Here is a 19,068-nt window from a genome sequence, read left to right on the forward strand (position 1 = left end):
GCTATATTAGCGAGAGTGGTGTCAAAACACACTGCTTTATCACAACAAGTTTGCACATCCACTGTCCTGGGTTTTCTGGTTTACCTTTGAATGATGTATATAGACTACTGCCACCTGGGGGTGTGGAGAGGTATTTCTTCACACACAGTTGGTGTTGGTTGTAGTCTTTGCTGTGTGTTCAAGTGCAGCTTTTTAACACAGGCACATGAGACAACGAAACAGTCGGCTTTCATTGCTGCTAGATCTTTGAGTGCTTAAATAAGGGACAAGGTATTAAAAACCACCTCCAAGTGTTAGAGATTACTCAGGCTGCAGTAATGATGCAGATGCAAAGCAACAGGCTGACTCATGTTTAAATAGATAAGAGATAATGAATAAATATTCACAATAATCACTGCCTGTGAAGCTGGATGGAACTGTTCTTACTGAGGAGGCTGAGGCTGAGTTTTTCTGGCTCTACATTATGGATACAGATGTGCTGTGATGCACTGTGAACTTACTAAAAGTCATCAGTGCTCCAAATGCAAATTTTATTACTGCATCAGCCCAGTGAGTAGATAGTAGAGATGTATTTGCATGCATGTCTGAGTGCATCAGGACCTTATTTGTATGTTTTCACTGCTTCCTGTCGGTATGGTACCGACATAAAAAGAGAATCTTTCAACTCAAAAAATTCTGATCACCACTGTGTTATCTCACCACTACATCTGGAGAGTTGATGTTATAAATGGGACAGGCTTCTAATTACATTTAGAGATAAACTACTACACTACGCTAAAATATACCAACCCTGTCTCTGCAGCTGCAGTGTGGTGATGGCCATACAAAGTTCCTAATTTTTGGAAACACAGAGTGTCACAAGTCCAGCCATAACACATTCATTTTGGTTATAGTTGTATTCTCTCTGCCAAATGAACCCCCATGATGTCCCAGATGCAGCCATCCCTCCTGCCCTACAGGAACCCTTTTCCCACTGTTTCTACCACATGACCTTCCCCACCCGCTCATCAACAGCTTTTCATTTCCCTTAATCAGCCCAGTAGTACATGTACAGTTTAATTGCATTAGCACTCCATCAGATTGTGTAGTTTGCATCTGCCCTAGCTTTCTTGGCCTTTCTATGATTCTGCCTACCTTCCTGAACTCCTGTTTCCTGGTTAGGTGTTAGGTGGTTAGGTATGTATGTATGTATGTATGGATGGATGGATGGATGTGTGTATGTGTGTATGTATATATGTTTATATGTATATGTCTGTGCGTGTGTATATATATATATACGTCACAAACTGGCATGGTTCATCACGGCCCAGGGCAGGATTGCTTTACAGCGGATGATTAAAACCACTAGAACATCACTGGTATCATCTGCTGCCACCTGAGAACAGATACAGAAGTATCTGCTGCCGTACCACCAGACTACAGAGCAGCTTCACTCCCCACGCTGAGACTCCTGAACTCATCCTCAACACTCCAAATAGATATTGCAGGACTCAAGGACTAAACCTTCATTTAATTTTTTAAACACCATTTGAAAATCTACCTTGGACTTTGTTTCATTCATTCACACGGTCACACACTTCAGCACAGCCACCAGGAACAATTTGGGGTTCAGGGCTGTGGATCAAACCACGACCTTCTGAGCCACGGCCGCCCAGATGGAAGAGAACAACAGTCCCTCATGTTGAAGTGTGATGTTTGCTGACTCCTCAGTCCAGTTACTGTGGCTGCTACAGAGCTTTGTCACTTGCTGCAACAACTGATGCTGTTTCTTTTCTTTAAAATAGTTCATAAAAAACTGCTCAAAATAATGTTGATACATCATCCTAAGTAACAAAAACTACTTCTTTTACAATTCATCTCTGTTATAAACTCTTGCAGACAGATAGACAAACATTTTTCCTACTGTTCCTGAATGAGTCTCTTCCTCACATTTCCCTCTTTAGCAGTCCTGTTTCACAGCACAGCAGGCCGCTTTGATGTCAACATGCTGCCTGATGTTGTGGATGTTAACAGTGTATTTAATAATGTGTGTGCATAAAAAAAAGTGAACTTTAAACTTCACCGGTGAATACTGGACCTGGTGCTGAATAGCCTTAGCAGGCTTCCACACCAGACGTGCAGTGTGTGTGTGTGTGTGTGTGTGTGTGTGTGTGTGTGTGTGTGAACGACAGCAGGTGGAATTCCCACTGTGAAGTGAAGCTGCCTCCCTGCAGGCTGTGAAGGTCGACAGGGGCAGAGGAGTGTGGGACGGAGGTAGAGATAAAAGCAGGAGTAAAACTCACTGAATTGGTAAAATGAGTCCTCTAAGATCAGCCTGCTGACTCTGGGTTGCTCTGTCAGCTGGTATTTGGATTATCTCATCCAACTGGTGAGGGAGAAGAACATCCATGTCTTATTGATGCAGCAGATAAGACACAAATCCATAGCTGATTTTGTGAGTGAGTGCCTTTGCAGTTTCTTGTAAAAATTCTTTCTTTCTTTTTTCCAGGTTTTTGAAGGCATGTTCCAGACTTTTAGTTTTGGCCCATAACACTGCTTTGGATCAGTCTCATCACTCTCATAAACCTATTTTCCATTCACAGCTTTTAGTCAAAAAGCTGTCATAAGCCCCTGTACAACAGACAAAGTTAGCAACTAGCTGGTGAACGTATGTGGAGCATTTAGCAGCTACAGAGCCTGATGTCGAGCTAAAAGGAGAGCGTATCCAAGACATATTTTACTGATACATGAATGCTAATGTTGCTCTGACCCCATTTGCAACTTGCCACTTTGCCCATTAGCAAACAAAAAAACACATATTAATGCAACCAAGAAGGTTTGACACCCCCTCACCTCCTTGTGAGGCAGAGATGTTGAAAAGATGTAAATGCATTCGTCTCTCAAAGACACTTCTTTACTCCTTCCTATGCGCAAGTGTGTCAGTGAGAGGTCTATGAATGTAGCCTCCCCAGAGTCTGTGCTCTGTAGTGATGGCAGCTAAAGGGATACTGAAGTTACCCATTGTTCTAAAATCCAGGACACAATCGATGGCAAAGAAACACAGATTAGATTATTTTGTCATACTTACTGATTTCCACAGTCAAGAATGAACTTCCATGCTTGAATGTATTTCACCTGGTAGTGACAGTCTGTCCTGAAAACAGTGGAACAGAAAGGTGAAGTGAGGAGAAGGTGAGAGCTCTACGCATGGTTACTGTACTGTGGCGGCAGCATCCTGCAGGTAATCGATGCTGTCCACTTGTTTGTGGACACAGAGAGGAGAGATTCAGTGAGAGGGCTCTCTGAGGGCAGATCTGCTGATGCAGGAGCAACCTCAAAATATCTGATTAGAGAGTATTGATTTCCATTAATAACAGCAGAGAGGCCGGGGGTGGGCAGTGACCCAGGAGCGTTCTGAGGCTTAGCCCATAAATGTTTGAATGAGTCTGGGGTCATGTGTCCATCAATAAATAATGTAATCCGAATAAAGTGCTATATGAAGACATTATTATTATTATTATTACTTCAAACACAGCATTAACTGTCAGAAACAGCTCTTGCCTCCTTTAAAATATATTAAACTAAAGTTTAAAGAACTATGTATCAAAAGGTCATACTAGCCTGCAATCTGACTAAATTCTAATTGTATTTCACTTCAATGATTTCAGCTAGCATACCTTTACTGACCAATATATTCAACAGGTAAAGCCAACAAAATTAAAAAAGTCACGAGACTCACATAGGATAGGTGAATTTAGTGAAGACTACAAAAGTTTAACACAGCAAAATGTTCCATTCATTTAAACACATATCTCACTTATACTGTTTTTCAGTTACATCGGTCAGCCTGACTCGGCACGGATTTGCATCTCCACCACAACTGGGCTACCTGCTTGAATGTGTGTTTTAAACCAATGATGCACTTGTTCTGATATCGAAGAATCACCACTGACAAAGTGGCTCCGCTGATTCAGTTACAAACACGTTTCATTTACGATAACTTCTTCACAATAAAAGCCCCCTGTTATTTAGTCATTTAAAAGCTTTTATTATGAAGCAGCATTACAGGAAACATTATGTTTTCAGCAGCAGACTAAACATGACTCCTAAAACAGCTGAAAGTGAACACAATGAAACAGTCAAACACAGCAGATGTTTGAAAGAACAAACAGGAAGAGAGAAACTGAAGAGTTTCAGTTAGAAGCTACACACGAGCGCTGAACACACTGACTTTTAGAAACATCTTTCTCTCAGGTTTCCTGCACAGACATGAGTTGAGTTTCAATTTGAGGGGGAGATGGGTGCTTGTTACAGGTTGGCTGCAGTCACTCAACTCAAACTTTCACTGTACTAGAAGTAGGTGGTCGTCAGATCAGGTCGTCAGGTCAAGTAAGGCACAAATGTGGTCTGGGGTGAAGTTGGACAGAGTGCTGTCCTGTAGCAGGCATTTATTCACCATCAATTAATCAATTCAATATTTTTTTTATTGATATAGCCCAAAATCACAATCACATTGCCCCAGTGAGCTTTACAATCTGTGTAGTGAATGAATGACATCCTCTGTCCTTAGATCCTTGATTCTAGTGAGGGAAAACGTGCCCTGGAAGAGGGCAGGCCACACTAGATAAGGCATCAAATTTTTCAGAAGTACAGATATAAGGAGATAGTAAAACAGAGGAGTGCAAAGAACCACAGAGCCCAGGGTATGACGATCCAGATCCGTCAATATGTGAGGCTGCAGGAGCCAGGAGAGGTAGATGTTCCCAGGGGCCCGTCGTCCATCAGAAGGGAGCCTAAATGAAAAGAGAGGAGGAGGAGGAAGAGGAGGAGTAGGAGGAGAAGGAGCCAGAATAGGAGGGGCCAGATAGGGAGGAGGCTCTTTTTACATGCATTCCTACTCAAGAAGCGGTAAAGATGGTGAAGAAACGCCTGCTACAGGACAGCACTCTGTCCAGCAGAACCAACTTCACTCCAGTCCACATTTGTGCCTTACTTGACCTCTGTCTGATGACCACCTGCTTCCAGTACAGTGAAGGTTTCTACAGATAGAAGCATGGCCGTGCCATGGGCTCACCAGTGTCCCCAATAGTGGCCAACCTTTACATGGAAGAAGTTGAGAGCAGAGCCTTGATTACCTTCACAGGAACTGCTCCTAGCCACTGGTTCAGGTATGTGGACGACACCAGGGTCAAAATCAGAGCAAGGGAAGTGGAAGCCTTCAAAGAACATATAAATGCTGTGGACAATAACATCAAGTTCACACAGGAAGATGTCAGAGGAGACAGTCTGCCCTTCTTGGACTGTGCACTGTACACATTGAAGAAGACAGAAGCCTCAACATTGAGGTGTACAGAAAACCTGCACACACAGATCAATACTTGCTGTTCGACTCTCATCACCCACTGGAGCACAAGCTGGGGGTCATCAGAACCCTAAACCATCGGGCTGAGACTGTGCCCACAAAGACAGAGGGGAAGGAGAAGGAACAGAAGCACATCAGGGAGCACTTAAAACCTGTGGCTGCCCAAACTTGACCTTTGTCAAGACCTCGGTTCACTTCAAACCTACCAACACACTGAGGCAGAAACTTGTCCATCCTAAGGACAAAACACCCAGGCTTAAGCAGAGTAATGTAGTTTATGCTGTTCAATGCAGCCAGGACTGCACAGATTTGTGCATTGGGGAACAAAACAAAAACTTCTCCATAAATGAATGGCACAACACAGGAGGGCCAACTCCTCAGGTCAAGACTCTGCTGTCCACTTACATCTGAAGGAGACAAATCATTCCTTTGAGGACAACAATGTAAACATCTTGTCCATAGAAGACAGATGGTTTGAAAGAGGAGTAAAAGAATCCATCTATGTCAAACTGGAACGACCGTCTTTGAACAGAGGAGGTGGCCTAAGACATTATATAACACCCATCTCCAATGAAGTACTGTGTTCCCTCCCCAGACATATTAACAACCATTCACACCTGGGCTCACCTAGCCTTAGCAACCCACATGAAGACTGGTTGGGTCAGTGACCCACAAGCCCTAACAACCCTGAAACTCAGAGCTCTGTCCTCGGCAAGGACACTCCCACACTATGTAAGGACACTCCCACACTATGTAAGGACGCTCCCACACCGTGTAAGGACACTCCCACACTCTGTAAGGACACTCCTGCACTATGTAAGGACACTCCCACACATAGTTTAAAAGCCAGCAACTCCCCTCCAGTTAGTTAGAACTGAAGAAGCCTCTTGGATGAGAGGTGAGACGTCTTCAAGAAACTGAAACAAGTCCAGTTGCCAACGATACAGCACCTAGATTTACCATGACCTGGATGGCTGAGAACCTTCATCACCATAGTCTAGTTTGTGTTATGTTGCTGTCATGTCTTTGTCTTTAGATTAGCAAATAAATGTTTCACTATAGAGTTGTTTGTGGTTTCTGTACATTTTACAGTTCGGTTACTGAATTTGGTCACGCGATTTTGCTAATGCTTTACTTAAATTACAAATAATTATTCCCTCTGAATTTATATGCGTGTTAATAGGCCCACTCTTACCTGATCAGCAAGAGGTTTCACTGTATTATTGTACTGACTATGAGTCATACCGCTGGTCGAGAGACTAACCTTGGACCTGAAGTATTTCAGTAACGCACAGAGAGGAAATTGATATTGATCTAAAAGGCAACTGACGTATTTTCCCGAAATGTCACAGAGTTTGTAGAAGTCGATGTTTAGCCCCTCAGCCTTTGCTCTAGTTAAGCTGTTTCAGAGCTTTGGAGAAGCCTTGCCAGTATAATCATCAGGCACTTTCTCCTCTCCGAGACCCACAGGGATTTTAGACTTCACCCTTCCCTTCCTCCTGTTCTCCAGCACTCTCAGTGATTTGCTGTGGCAAATTTGAGAGGACAATTTCACACCTGAGAGGGAACCATGTGACAGATATCTTTGAGATAACAGCGGCAAGGCTCCTGAGTCACTGTGGCCTTGTCAGTCACATTGAAGGGAGAGGTTTTCTAAGCCTTGATGGTGCAGGGTTAGTCTACCAGACATCTGACATTCAAATCCATCATGGCATTCCAGAGGTGACTGTGGAAGTGAGTGTGTCTAACACAATCACAAATTGTGAATGCAGACATTTAGCATCCATTTTACTTGGCCTACTTCCTGTGTTTAGCATGAAGCTTGTTAGATCCCAGTGTCCATCTTACAGTGAATGTAGTTAATTGGAACGAGTAGGTGCAAGTCCAACAACACAAAAACCAAAAACAAAAGCTTAACAAAGTACAACCAAAAGCAACATTAAAACCAGTAAAAACACGAGGGACAAAAAACCAGGAACATACCACAAGGAGACTGGAAACACTGGAACAGGCTTAGCTGAAACACAAGAGAATAAATGGGGGGACAAAGCGGGACCTTTATCTGGTCTTTGTTCAGATATAAATATGGTTTATTGGGCGCTCACACAGCAGCAAAGCTAACACTATTGATCCACACAGTGGAGAAGCTCAAATCAGCTTGTGATGAGCACAGAGAAAGGCAAGCGGCTATCAATACTTTGCAGTGTTTAGACACAGCACATAAATGGGACTCTGCAATAAGTGCAGCTTTAAGCTTGTAATACACGCTATTAATAACTACAGTAATATCTGTGTGTCCATGGATGAATGCCAATGGCCGCTGTAGCATACTATCAGTGTGATGACGGATGCTGTTCTCTGCATCGCAGTGGAGGAAACAGCAGAGTAGTAGAAAGTGGGGCTCGGCGGCGGTCTGTTTCTTCCTGTGGAAAATTCCTCATTTCTAAAGGGATGAGAGGGTGGGCTACGCAGCATCTTCTCCGGATCAAAAAAGTATTTACTGAGACATGACAGTCTGTGACTTGTCCAGCAAGGTTGAAGACTCTGGCCTAGGTTAAGTTTAAACCCAAATCTTTGTATGCTGCTATTTAGCAACAACTGCACTGTAGAAAGCAGGTGCTCCCTGCTGCAACATGTTACAATGGGAAGAGCAACAAAAAGCAAAATGGAGCGGCACGTAAACTCTGACATAATGGCTCTTCCACCAGAACTGAGGTGCTTTCAGGTGCGGCTCGTTAGGACAATGTAGTGAAGCCTCAACGTGGTTGCATAACAAAATGAGAGTTTGTCATTCTTTAGAGCTAGTTATCATAGGCTGTCAGGGACCGAGCTGGCAGGCAAGTGAGACACAGGTATTAAGTTAAAAAAAATGTTCAAGTAGCCAAAAAATTAATAACAAAAGTACTGAAGAATAATTCAGGGCCCATAAAAGAGGTCAACCTAACAGAACTAAACTTAAGCACTAACTGACCTTACCAAACTGAGACATGGGGAAACATATATAGCGGCTGATCAGGCCATTTAGAGACATAAGGGGGTAAACAAGGACATAAACATCTAAACAGGTACTAACATAAACACAACACATGTCAGTGTGTGTTACATCAACTAAGGGAAAATAATGAAAGAACATTATAAAAATAGTAATTCAGGTAAACAATGGCAAAATCAAAACTAGAACACTGCTTCCAACCCCTGGACGCAGGAGGAACAGGCCTGAAGCAGCTGGAACTCCTTTTGCCTGCCAGCCAGACACTTCAGCAATGATCTCCCAGAGAACTGGCAACTCAAAGTAAACTGAATTAATTTCATGAAAACTAAAGAACTGAAGTCAAGGAAAATATAGCAAAATTGACAAAAAAAATTAACTGTGTGCACTACAAATAGATAACTGTTAAAAAATGCTAATAAAGCTGAATGTTACATGAAACAAAACCCAGGAGTCCAATTGTTTATCTAAATGTGTATGAGTCTGAGTATTAATGCCAAAAAATAAGTAACCCAAATTAGTTAAATGCAAAAAAAGGAAAGTTACCACCATTTTGTTTTCTTCAATGTGGAGCTGCTGATGTGGCCACCACATAGGCTATAAATACATATGCATAACGCATACATAATTCTGTTGTGCATTTTTTTTTTTACATTTTTGACGGGGTGAGTGTGAACAGCGGTAACAAGATGGTGATGATAATGCAGCTGGCATCATCACATTAAAAGTTCAACATTCACCTCACCTGGCCCCACTATAGTCCTGCACACTGTCGGCTCAGAACACAGTCTGCCTGTTGAGTGCAACGGTTTGATCTGGGATCTCTGTAAAGATGTGGCCACAACAGTCTGCGAGTCCCATTTTGTCCATTTCCTTGTCCTGTGACCAGACATGAGCCAGGAGCAGCCTTAAACTAAGCTGTATCAGCAAAGCTCTTATTCCAACTCTTTTCCTCCTTGGGGCGGTCCAGCAGGTCAGGTAGGCTGGTCGAAAGATGCTGTGGGCAGTGATGGTCTCAAAGTCCACTGCTCAATCCAAAACACTTGCTTTCTTCTCCAATGCTGATGAATGCCATAGGCAGTACGTGTTTGAGTTTGTTTTCTATATGTAGGACTCCGCCAGGGCTGAGCCTTCTCTCCGATCCTGGTTGTGAAATTCATGGACGGGATCTCAAGGGGTAGTCATGGTAAGGAGAGTGTTTGGTTTGGGAATTTCATAATTGCATCTCTGCCTTTTGCAGATGACTTGGGTTTGCTGGCTTCTTCGGTCCACGACCTCTAGCAGGCCCTGGGGCAGTTCACAGCCATGTGTGAAGTGGTCTGAAAGAGGGTCAGCAGCTCTAACCCCTTGATTCCACTGGGCACGTTTAGGCCACGGAGTTAGATCATTTCATTATTTGTCTGCTTTATGTGTGTTTATGTTTGTTGTGCTGTAGAGCCCAACTTGGCACACTGTTTTTATTTAGAAAATTGGCCGGATACACTATGCCTGTCCCATGTCTGACTTCCTGTCTGGCTTGATCTGCTCTGTGCTAATTGACTCGGTTGCGGTCCACTTACTTCGAAAATAGACTTGGCACATATTCTCCCAGAGCAGAGCTGGGAGCCGCTTCTGGGACGCTGCTGAGACGTGCCATGGTGCAGTCAACAGAAACACAAACATTGTCTAGAACAGCCGTGATCAGCTCCGACAACCATATCGCAGCTGTTACGTGACCATGACAGTCCTGGTGTAATCTGGGGGTAAGTCTGAGGCCATGGTTCTCTGCCGGAAAATGGTGGACTGCCCAGTCCAGTTGGGGGGTGAGCTCCTGCCCCAGGCGAAGGAGTTTAAATATCTTAGGGTCTTGTTCAGGAGTGATGGGAAAGTGGAGCATGAGATGGACAAGCTGTTGGGTGCGACGTCAGTGGTACTGCAGGCATTGCACTGGACCGTCGTGGTGAAGAGGGAGCTGAGCCAGAAGGCAAAACCTTTGATTTACCAGTCCATCTACGTTTCAATCCTCACCTATGGTCATGACTGTGTGAATGTGCCTAATGGTGATGAACCTTTTCTTTGTTAAGGTGTTTGTCCCAGGTTTGATAACTGTGCTGGTTCTTTTCTGGATGAGGACAGCTGTAGCGCTGTACAGAATAATGGTTAAGTGTCTGAAAAAAATTACACAATCGTGTTGACACACTTTGGCAAGGTCTCTCTCTCTCTCTCTCTCTCTCTCTCTCTCTTTCTCTCTCTCTCAACCCAACCAGTCAACCTGCCCACCATCTTGCCACTGTTGCCAAGTACTTGCTCTTGGGGGAAATGATGGGTCTCTATAAATAAATAAATTAAAGGGTATGGTCCAGACCGGCTCAATCTTGAGTGTCGTGAGATGACTTTTGTTGTGAACTGGTGCTATACAAATAAAGATTGATTGATTGAACTCCCGTGATACCAACACTACGTACATTTTTTGTTTTGTCTTGATTGAGAGACCCCTAGAGGAAGAAATCACGTGCTGAAATTGAAAAGTCATTATATTCAGGGAGTGTCATCATCTTGTGTCATACAGTATTATACTGGACTACAAACAGCTGCATCATGCCAAATTCATCAAAGTTGATTTAACAAGAGAAGTCTCCACCACACACACACAGACACACACAGACTCTGACAGTTTCAGTAGGACAGCAATTCAGCCAATCATCACTTTCCTCAGGCTTTTCAGTCAGTGGTCTCAGCTATTGTTAAAGCACACTTTAACTAGACTTAGACTGTAAACTGTGCCACTGGTCAGATGATGCACAGCTACCTGTGTGGCTCTGCATCCCTGTTGAAGCACAGACCCAACCAACAGCCACAAATATCCGATACTGTGAGCTCACATTTTTCGGAGTACCTTTCAAGAAAAAAAGCACAAACATAAATAACATGACAACAGAGATGGCTACTTTTATACAGTATTCTAGCAAGCTAGTTTGCAACCATATTTATTTGAAAATCATTCACTGAATCATGTTGCATCAGTTTCCTCCCTACCAATAAAAATGATAAAAATACATAACGGGACTGTGTGGCTGTTAATCCGAGGCCGGGAGGAAAGCAGTGGTTGTAACACAGTCAATAATTGACCAACTCTTCAGATGAAAATGAGAATTGATTTTGATGTTCTGCAGTTTAAATGATTTAATACAAGCATTACTTTAATGGCTGGCAGGCACATCTTTGATTTTCCTTTTAAACAACGTGACAGAAAAATGTGAAACAATAAATCATTTACAGATAAACAACAAGATGAATCAGAGTCCATTTATATTCGTCTCACAGACACAAAACGGCTAACTGTGATTTGCATATTAAAACAGCAAAGGAATAATGTAATGTATGACCTTATATAAACACAATGATATTCACAGCCTCTTTACTGAGCACATCTCAGAATAAATGAACACTAATCACACTCAGCTTATGGATTTTTTTCCTAACACTTTCTGAAATGTGTCAAAAGGTTTAAAGGTACCACGTAGCACTATAGGTCATATGACACCTGCTTGGTTAGTATCTCATGCACACCTGAGCATGCGGGTAACATGATACATGGTCTGGTCTTTGGTTTCAAGATTGTAAAACTGATTTACACTTGGTGGTAGAAACGTGGAAAGAATTGCAGCAATGCACCAACAAAGGCAGTGAAGGAGAAGTAAATGTTTTATAAAAAGTGAAATCCTGACTGGAAACATCACAAAGTGGCATGGTTCGTCACGGCCCAGGACAGGAAGGCTCAGACCAGAACATCACTGGCACCATCTACAGAGCGTCAGTGACATCAGTGAAGTGAGATGTCTGCACAGAGCCCAAAGATACTAAAAGACAACACCCACCCAGCCACAGTCTGTTCACCCTGCTGCCATCTGACAACAGCTACAGAAGTATCTGCTGCTGTACCACCAGACTACAGAGCAGCTTCACTCCCCACGCTGTGAGACTTGTACAACCCTGTTTAGGAGAATGATGAATGAACTGAACCTTGAAATCAGTCAACATGTTTATTAGGTCTTAAAGGCACACATACTGCATTTTGGTGAGAGAAAATGAATGTAAAATGTGTGTATGATGTGAATGTGAATGTAAAACCCATGCAGGAGAAGAACTGGACATCTGGAGTCCCAGTAGTTTTCCTCAAGGACTACTTTAAAAAAACTAAATGGCACGCAGTAGAGCGCATAACTTCACCAAGGCTCAACAGTCCCCTTTAATTTAATATGGTCTAATCCAACATCAAACTCTAAAGCCCTGGAGCACTTGAGACTTTAAACCCCCCATAACTGCTTATCCATGTGGTCAGATGTTTTCGTGGACACAAGTGATGGAACTGTAATGCCATTGGCACACTGGCATATTGAGATTTGATGTACTTGGTCTGGAGGCTTATTATTGACCTTGGAAATAGCAGTATGACAAAAACTGATTTATTGAACAGAAGGTCCACTTACTGGAAGATTTGTGGAGCTGTCAGCCACATCTTGTGGGTTCATATGGTGATGGAGTTTGAGTAGTTGTCATTGAGATGGTTCAGCTGTTACCACATGACCAGCCCAGACGTCAGAATAACATTTTGGCAATTTCCGTTTCTGCAAACCACAGTTACAATTTAACTGTGGCTTTCTCCACAGAAGCAGAAGCTCTCTCTCTCTCTCTCTCTCTCTCTCTCTCTCTATATATATATATATATATCTATATATATATATATATATATATATATATATATATATATATATATATATATATACACATATATATATACATATACATATATATATACATATATATTCTCTCTATGGCTCTCTTCATGGAGATCAGGACTTGCTGTGAAATATTCACTCGGAGAGTGAGCAGCAAGATGTAAATGCCAGAGAGGTGTTAGTAGGCAGCACTCAAACACCCAGATGCATACTGAATGCTGTAAACGGTGCCCTGCGCCCCCTGGAGCATGCTCAACATGAGAGGAGGGCCGACCTTTTAATAGACAGCAGGCTGCCAGCACACAGCCAAGGTGAAGAAAGGAGAGAAACGGGACACACTTTAACTGTCGGGGCAAATTAAATCACTGTTTTACATTCCCACAATGTAGAACTCATTATCATAATATACTTTATGTACCTTGAACTTGACCTTCAAAGCCCTGTGGATGGGTGAATGTGGAGAATATGCCCTTGACTCTAAGCACAACTAGAGATTTTCATCTCTGTATCAACTGGCCTATTATGTGAGACAGAAGTTGATTTGAAAAGGCCTTGGGGCTGGCACACTGTTCCCTATGGATCATCGCTGAATAAAATTTCATCAGGCTTTTGGTGTGACCCAATTACATTTCCAAAATAATGTGAGATTAGCTTCCAGTTTCATTCATGTTCTGTTAAAAAGCACACAGAAGACAGGTACTGTTTTGTAATTCACAACCATCTTTATTGTCCTGTAGTCCAGTCTGTTTTAGATGTGAAGCACCTCAAGGATCCCAAAAAGTCCTTACTCATCCACTCGTTTATTCATGTTACACAAGAAACACAGGCTGCAGATGAGACACTGAACACATGCTGCTGAATGCTTTACGTTGCCACTGAGTCCAGCTGGGTCGCGGTTATAATATGGCTACAAAGCAGCTCAGTCCTCTAAAATCCTATCAGTGTGAGGGTCTGTTCTTCAGCAGATACACTTCTAGGAGTATAAATATATGTTTAAAGCTCATTTAGATGTGGGAACAGATGTTTTGTAACCACAGTTTATTCAGTTAAAGGGTAACTCCACCAATTTTACACATTGAAGTGTGCTTACAGGTGTTGTAGAGAACTACTGCATATGTGAATAAAGTAGTATAAAGTCTTTTGTGGCTCCAGAGGAAGCTGCATGTAATCTGATAAACTGTCTCCAGTGATGTCACTCAGTAGCTAAATTGCATTGTGGGTAATGTAGGCACCAGGTTATTAAAAGCAGTCCATTGGTTGGCTCGTCATGGACAGCTTAAAGCAGAGCACAGATATCCCCTTTTAAATCCACACATTCTTCTTTCTTTCCAAAACCTGGTGCCTACATTACCCACAATACAACTTAGCCCCTGAGTGACATCACTGGAGGCAATATATCAGATTACATTCAGCTTCCTCTGGAGCCACAAAAGGCTTTATACTAATATTTTCACATGTGCAGCAGTACTCCCCAACACCTGTAAACACTACCTTGTGAGGCAGCCAGATTCGAGAGATCATGTGATCTTGCATATCCATCCCGCCAGGCTTCAAGCTCTGTGCTTGTGGCTGAATACACTGGCAGTGAGCCAATCAGCGTCCTGTGGGGAGGAGCTGGGTTTACATATGACGACCAGTGAGAGAAGTGACTGTTTGTTCGAAAACAACAATGGTGGGTCCCCAAGAGGTTAGCACAGATGCTGCTACCATCTTTTATCAGAACTGGAGAGTCTATTCACTTAAAAGAGCAAAAAACAGCACTGAAGGCTTTTCTCGGTGGAGCGATGTTTTTTCTTTTCTCGTCACTGACTTCTGTAAGAGTTTGATTTACCATCTGGCTCTGCTGGTGGGAGCACTCAGCCACTGTTGATCTGACTGGTTGAAGTTAGCCCATGACAGAGATAGATATAGATAGATGATTTATCCAATCACCTGCCAAGTATTTTTTGAAAATATCTGCGCTTTTCCAAACAGCTTCTAGTGGCGCCTTCATTGTGAAACAAACCATCTGGCACATCAGGTTCCTGTAAACACACTTTATGTGAAAATTTGATGAAGTTTTCCTTTAAAAACTCGATCAAAGACTACTGTGAGCAGATCCAGTTTCTAACACATCATTTTCTCTCTGCTGCTAATAGCTGGAAACAAATAGCATTTGAAATGGTGATGTTACTAATAGTTTTTTACCTGTTCCATAATGGCAACTAAATTGTGAATTCAGCTGTATGTGATGTACTCCTTCCAAGATGTTGACTGTATAATGCAATTTTATCTTTTGCCAAAACCTAAAGAGGATGAAGAGAAAGATGTATTAACAGTAACAGCAACAGAGCAGTAGTAGTAGTACTCTGTTAAGACAATGTCATTTACAAATTAAACAAATCAAAAAGGGATTTATGTTCACAGTGGATTTGAGGCTTAAAAAACACAAGCTGCTCCAGCTAGAACAGAGACAGAGCATCAGAATAGTGTAGAGGAGAACAGAGCTGTGTAGGTAGCCAGACGGTGATGCAGCCGTGTCCAGCGGACATTACTTTTCACCCTTCTACAATCTGTGGTCCTGCTGAACTATACAGGGTGCTTCACCTCATTGTTATACAGCATATTAATCAGATTATTTCACAGCCGCCACTCATTTTTTAAATCAAACGTATCAGTAATCTGCTGACTTCCACACTGACCCCCAGTCATCAACTTCCCTGTTGTTCCTTGATATCTGAGATCATTGGAAAGGACTAAGCTGTTTAACCCTGCTGCCTTCAGAGAAGCATAATGTGCCTTTTCCCATCCAAAATATTCATTTGTCCAAGGAAGATAAGGGAAAGGGACCTGGGGGCTGATGTGGAACTCAGCATTGTGCTAAATGGCTCCGTGATTTACTGTAAGCATAGGCACTTCATAACATGCAACTGACAGTCATTTCATAACTGATAAATGCTGTCTATGCAGATACATAAGTCAGAGACAGGTTCGATAACAGCAACAAGAACACCTCAGTTTGTTCCAGACTAATGACCGAGACAGGCAAAGCAAACAAGGCCCATTTATGGATAGAAGCAGTGGTGTCTGGGTGTAATAGTTCATACTGCCACGAGTTGAGACATATTGGATGTTTTGTGTGTGTGTGTGTGTGTGTGTGTGTGTGTGTGTGTGTGTGTGTGTGAGAGAGAGAGAGAGAGAGAGAGAGCATTTTTTTAACAACAGGAGACGACATGCTGTGTCAGTGGCTCATAATCAAGCATGAGTGCTACTGTAAAGGCTAGGAGGCTACAGATTGTCTGAGCGATAATGCTCAATAGGTATACTTAGACACTGAATCTCAAGCAAATACAAGTCAATCAGGTCCTATAAGAAAGTCATAATTCTTTATAAAACATACAAAATCTGCCTTTGTGGCTTACAATGAAATCAAGTGACAGGCCTCCCTACATTTTAATGATATCACATGTGAATTAAAGGGACACTCCAGTGATTTGGTATCGCAGTGCCATGAACAGTAGCAGAGGCTCATATCCTGACTTTTAAACCCTAATATGAATCATGCTCCAAAATCCTCCCATAATGCAACTCAAAAGGGTCTATGGTGGGCCTATTTTCTCTGGTAAACCTTTCCAGGCCGTCCTCATCAGAAAAACAACTATTAGGTTGACTAGCTAGTGGATAGCTGCTAGCTTCAGTGTGCCATTGAACTTTGGCTCTCTGTACAACTATTTTCAAAGTCTGTCTTCTACTCCTAACTGATTTTGACATGTAGAATCAGTGAAGTGCCCCTTTAAACTTGTCATGTCTTATGGCAATCATCAAGTTTTGCTTTTTGCAATAGTTAAGTGATGACAACACTGACCTGTTCGAGTCTGATTGATGCCTCTGTTTCTTGTTGAGGCTTCATGCTAACATGTTAGCATACACTGTGTGGCGTCTCCAGTTGTACAATAACACTAAGCTAGTCAACCACAGCACAGTGGTGCTCATGTATTTGTCTACACATACCAGCTAACTTGATCAAACAGGCCAAAGCTTGTGTAAATTCCATTAGAGGATAATTCTGGTTTCTCACAACTTGGCTGTATTGTATTAGTGTAAGTCACCATTACTCTTCATATTAGTGCACCAATAAAAAAAAATGGTGATGGTTGTTTTAGAAATGTCACGACAAGGTCTAACATGACAAGAAACACAAAGAATTAGGCGATCAGTCAGGTTTTAACAAGCTTCACCAAATTATCAAAACCTGTAAGGTCTCTACAGAACTGGAAGTCATTTTATCATTATTTTGTGTGATTCAGCATCTTTCCAGATCTCTGCAGTTAACTTGGTGTGTATGCTAATACTACTGAGCAGAGTAATAACCAAAACTAGGTTGTAATAAACCAGAATTAGGTTTGAAGTCAGGCTAACAAGTCACACCAACAATTTCAGACTACACATGATAACTCTTTTTTTTTTTAACTAATTTTCTCATGACAGGTTGTCGCCATATGGTCTGCTTGTAATTCTTTTTTTTTCATTTTTATGTTCATCTTCGTCCAATTTGTCAGTCTGTTGTGTACGGATGTAAAGGGAAAGTGCGATCAGTAAAGGATGGCGCCAACTTGGTATTTCTGATTGTGTCAATTTGTCCGAAGGGAATGTAAGGCGGCCATGGGGCTCCTGAAGACATCTCTAGGTAGATACAAAAAGCTTCTGTGCTTTACTCTGTAGTTGTAATAGTGTCACTCCATCAATGGCTTTGTTGGCAGACTGAATTCCAGCAGCTCCACACTTTCTTTCTCCTCCTCATCACACCATGTGTGGATAAAGCAATCCTTATGTGTCCATAGGTGTTGTATGTCCTCCTAATGTACATCTTACAAAATGTGTAGGTTTCATGTTCATGCCTGGTTTGTTTGTATGTATGTCTCTCATCTGAACAAAAATGTTCTGCATAGTACCAGAGAGGGGTTTTCTACCTTCACCACAGCAGAGTGGTCTTTGGTACTATAAAGAACCCTTTCGCAATATATTCACTGAAATGCTGTTTAAGAAAATATCAGGAGATGATTCTTCAAGCTGTACCATAGAAAACCACTTTACAATGTGTATTAAAACAATATACATTTTGTGCCAGGAAAAGACATGTAGTCCTAAGTGCTTCTTCATCATTTTAGAATAACTGAAGTGCTCTAAAGTGGTACTATTAAAAGACTATATTTATTTATTTGTTTTTTGGAAATTGAAATTGTGGGCTCATTAATTTTTCAAACCCTTGAAGAATCCTCGTTTTCTGTGTAGAGACTGCACTGATATGTCATGTATGGTTGCCTGGGGCGACACATGTATACATGTTAGGCATGTATGTTAGAGTGTGTCAGTCATCCAGGTGTTGTTCCTCCCATGTGGAGGTGGGGATGGCGCTGTAGGGGTCCATGATGACCTTGGCGCAGCGGATGATCATTGCCACCAGCAGCAGGCAGAGGAAGGCGATGCAGGCCAGAGTCAGGCCCTGGTCCACGTCGACGAAGGCTGGCTCTGTAGTGCTCTCCACCTCCATGACTGCTGCTGTCTGCTGCTGCTGTCCTCAGACACGCCCACACACCCTGTTACCATCCTGAAGATCCGACTGGAGACACACAGAGGAAGAGGATAGATAAGTTCAGTCATACATAAAAACACAAAAATCTCTAAAAGGACGGTTCTTACGACTAACAAGAGACTGCTCAGAAATGGATGAATTCAAACACAAGGCAGATGAGATGAAAACAAGATTCTATGAAAGAAATGACCAGCCATCTGCAATAGATAAAGCCTACAACTATACATTCACATCATCAAGAGCTGAGAAACTGAAACCTTAAGCCGTATCTGAAATAACCTTTACAATTGAATACAGTCACTCTCACCAGAAACTCCAGGACATAATCAACAAACACTGGCAGTGCAGAACCATCACTGCGTGAGATCACCAAATGTCCCCATCCTACACTTTGACGAGCATCATCAGAAACAACCTTGAACAGTGTTTACAACCTCCAAAACCTAAT

The 19,068-nt window shown here is 42.2% G+C and overlaps 1 protein-coding gene across 1 annotated transcript; it reads right to left on the bottom strand.

Annotated features, from left to right (window-relative positions):
* Positions 1–18,395: 18,395 nt before the first annotated feature.
* LOC140994421 (cortexin domain-containing 1 protein) lies at positions 18,396–18,578 on the bottom strand. The gene has a single exon (XM_073464038.1). The coding sequence runs from the start codon at positions 18,576–18,578 to the stop codon at positions 18,396–18,398; it is 183 nt and encodes a 60-aa protein (XP_073320139.1).
* Positions 18,579–19,068: the final 490 nt, after the last annotated feature.

This window comes from Pagrus major, chromosome 4, assembly GCF_040436345.1.
Source record: "Pagrus major chromosome 4, Pma_NU_1.0".
Taxonomy (NCBI): domain Eukaryota; kingdom Metazoa; phylum Chordata; class Actinopteri; order Spariformes; family Sparidae; genus Pagrus; species Pagrus major.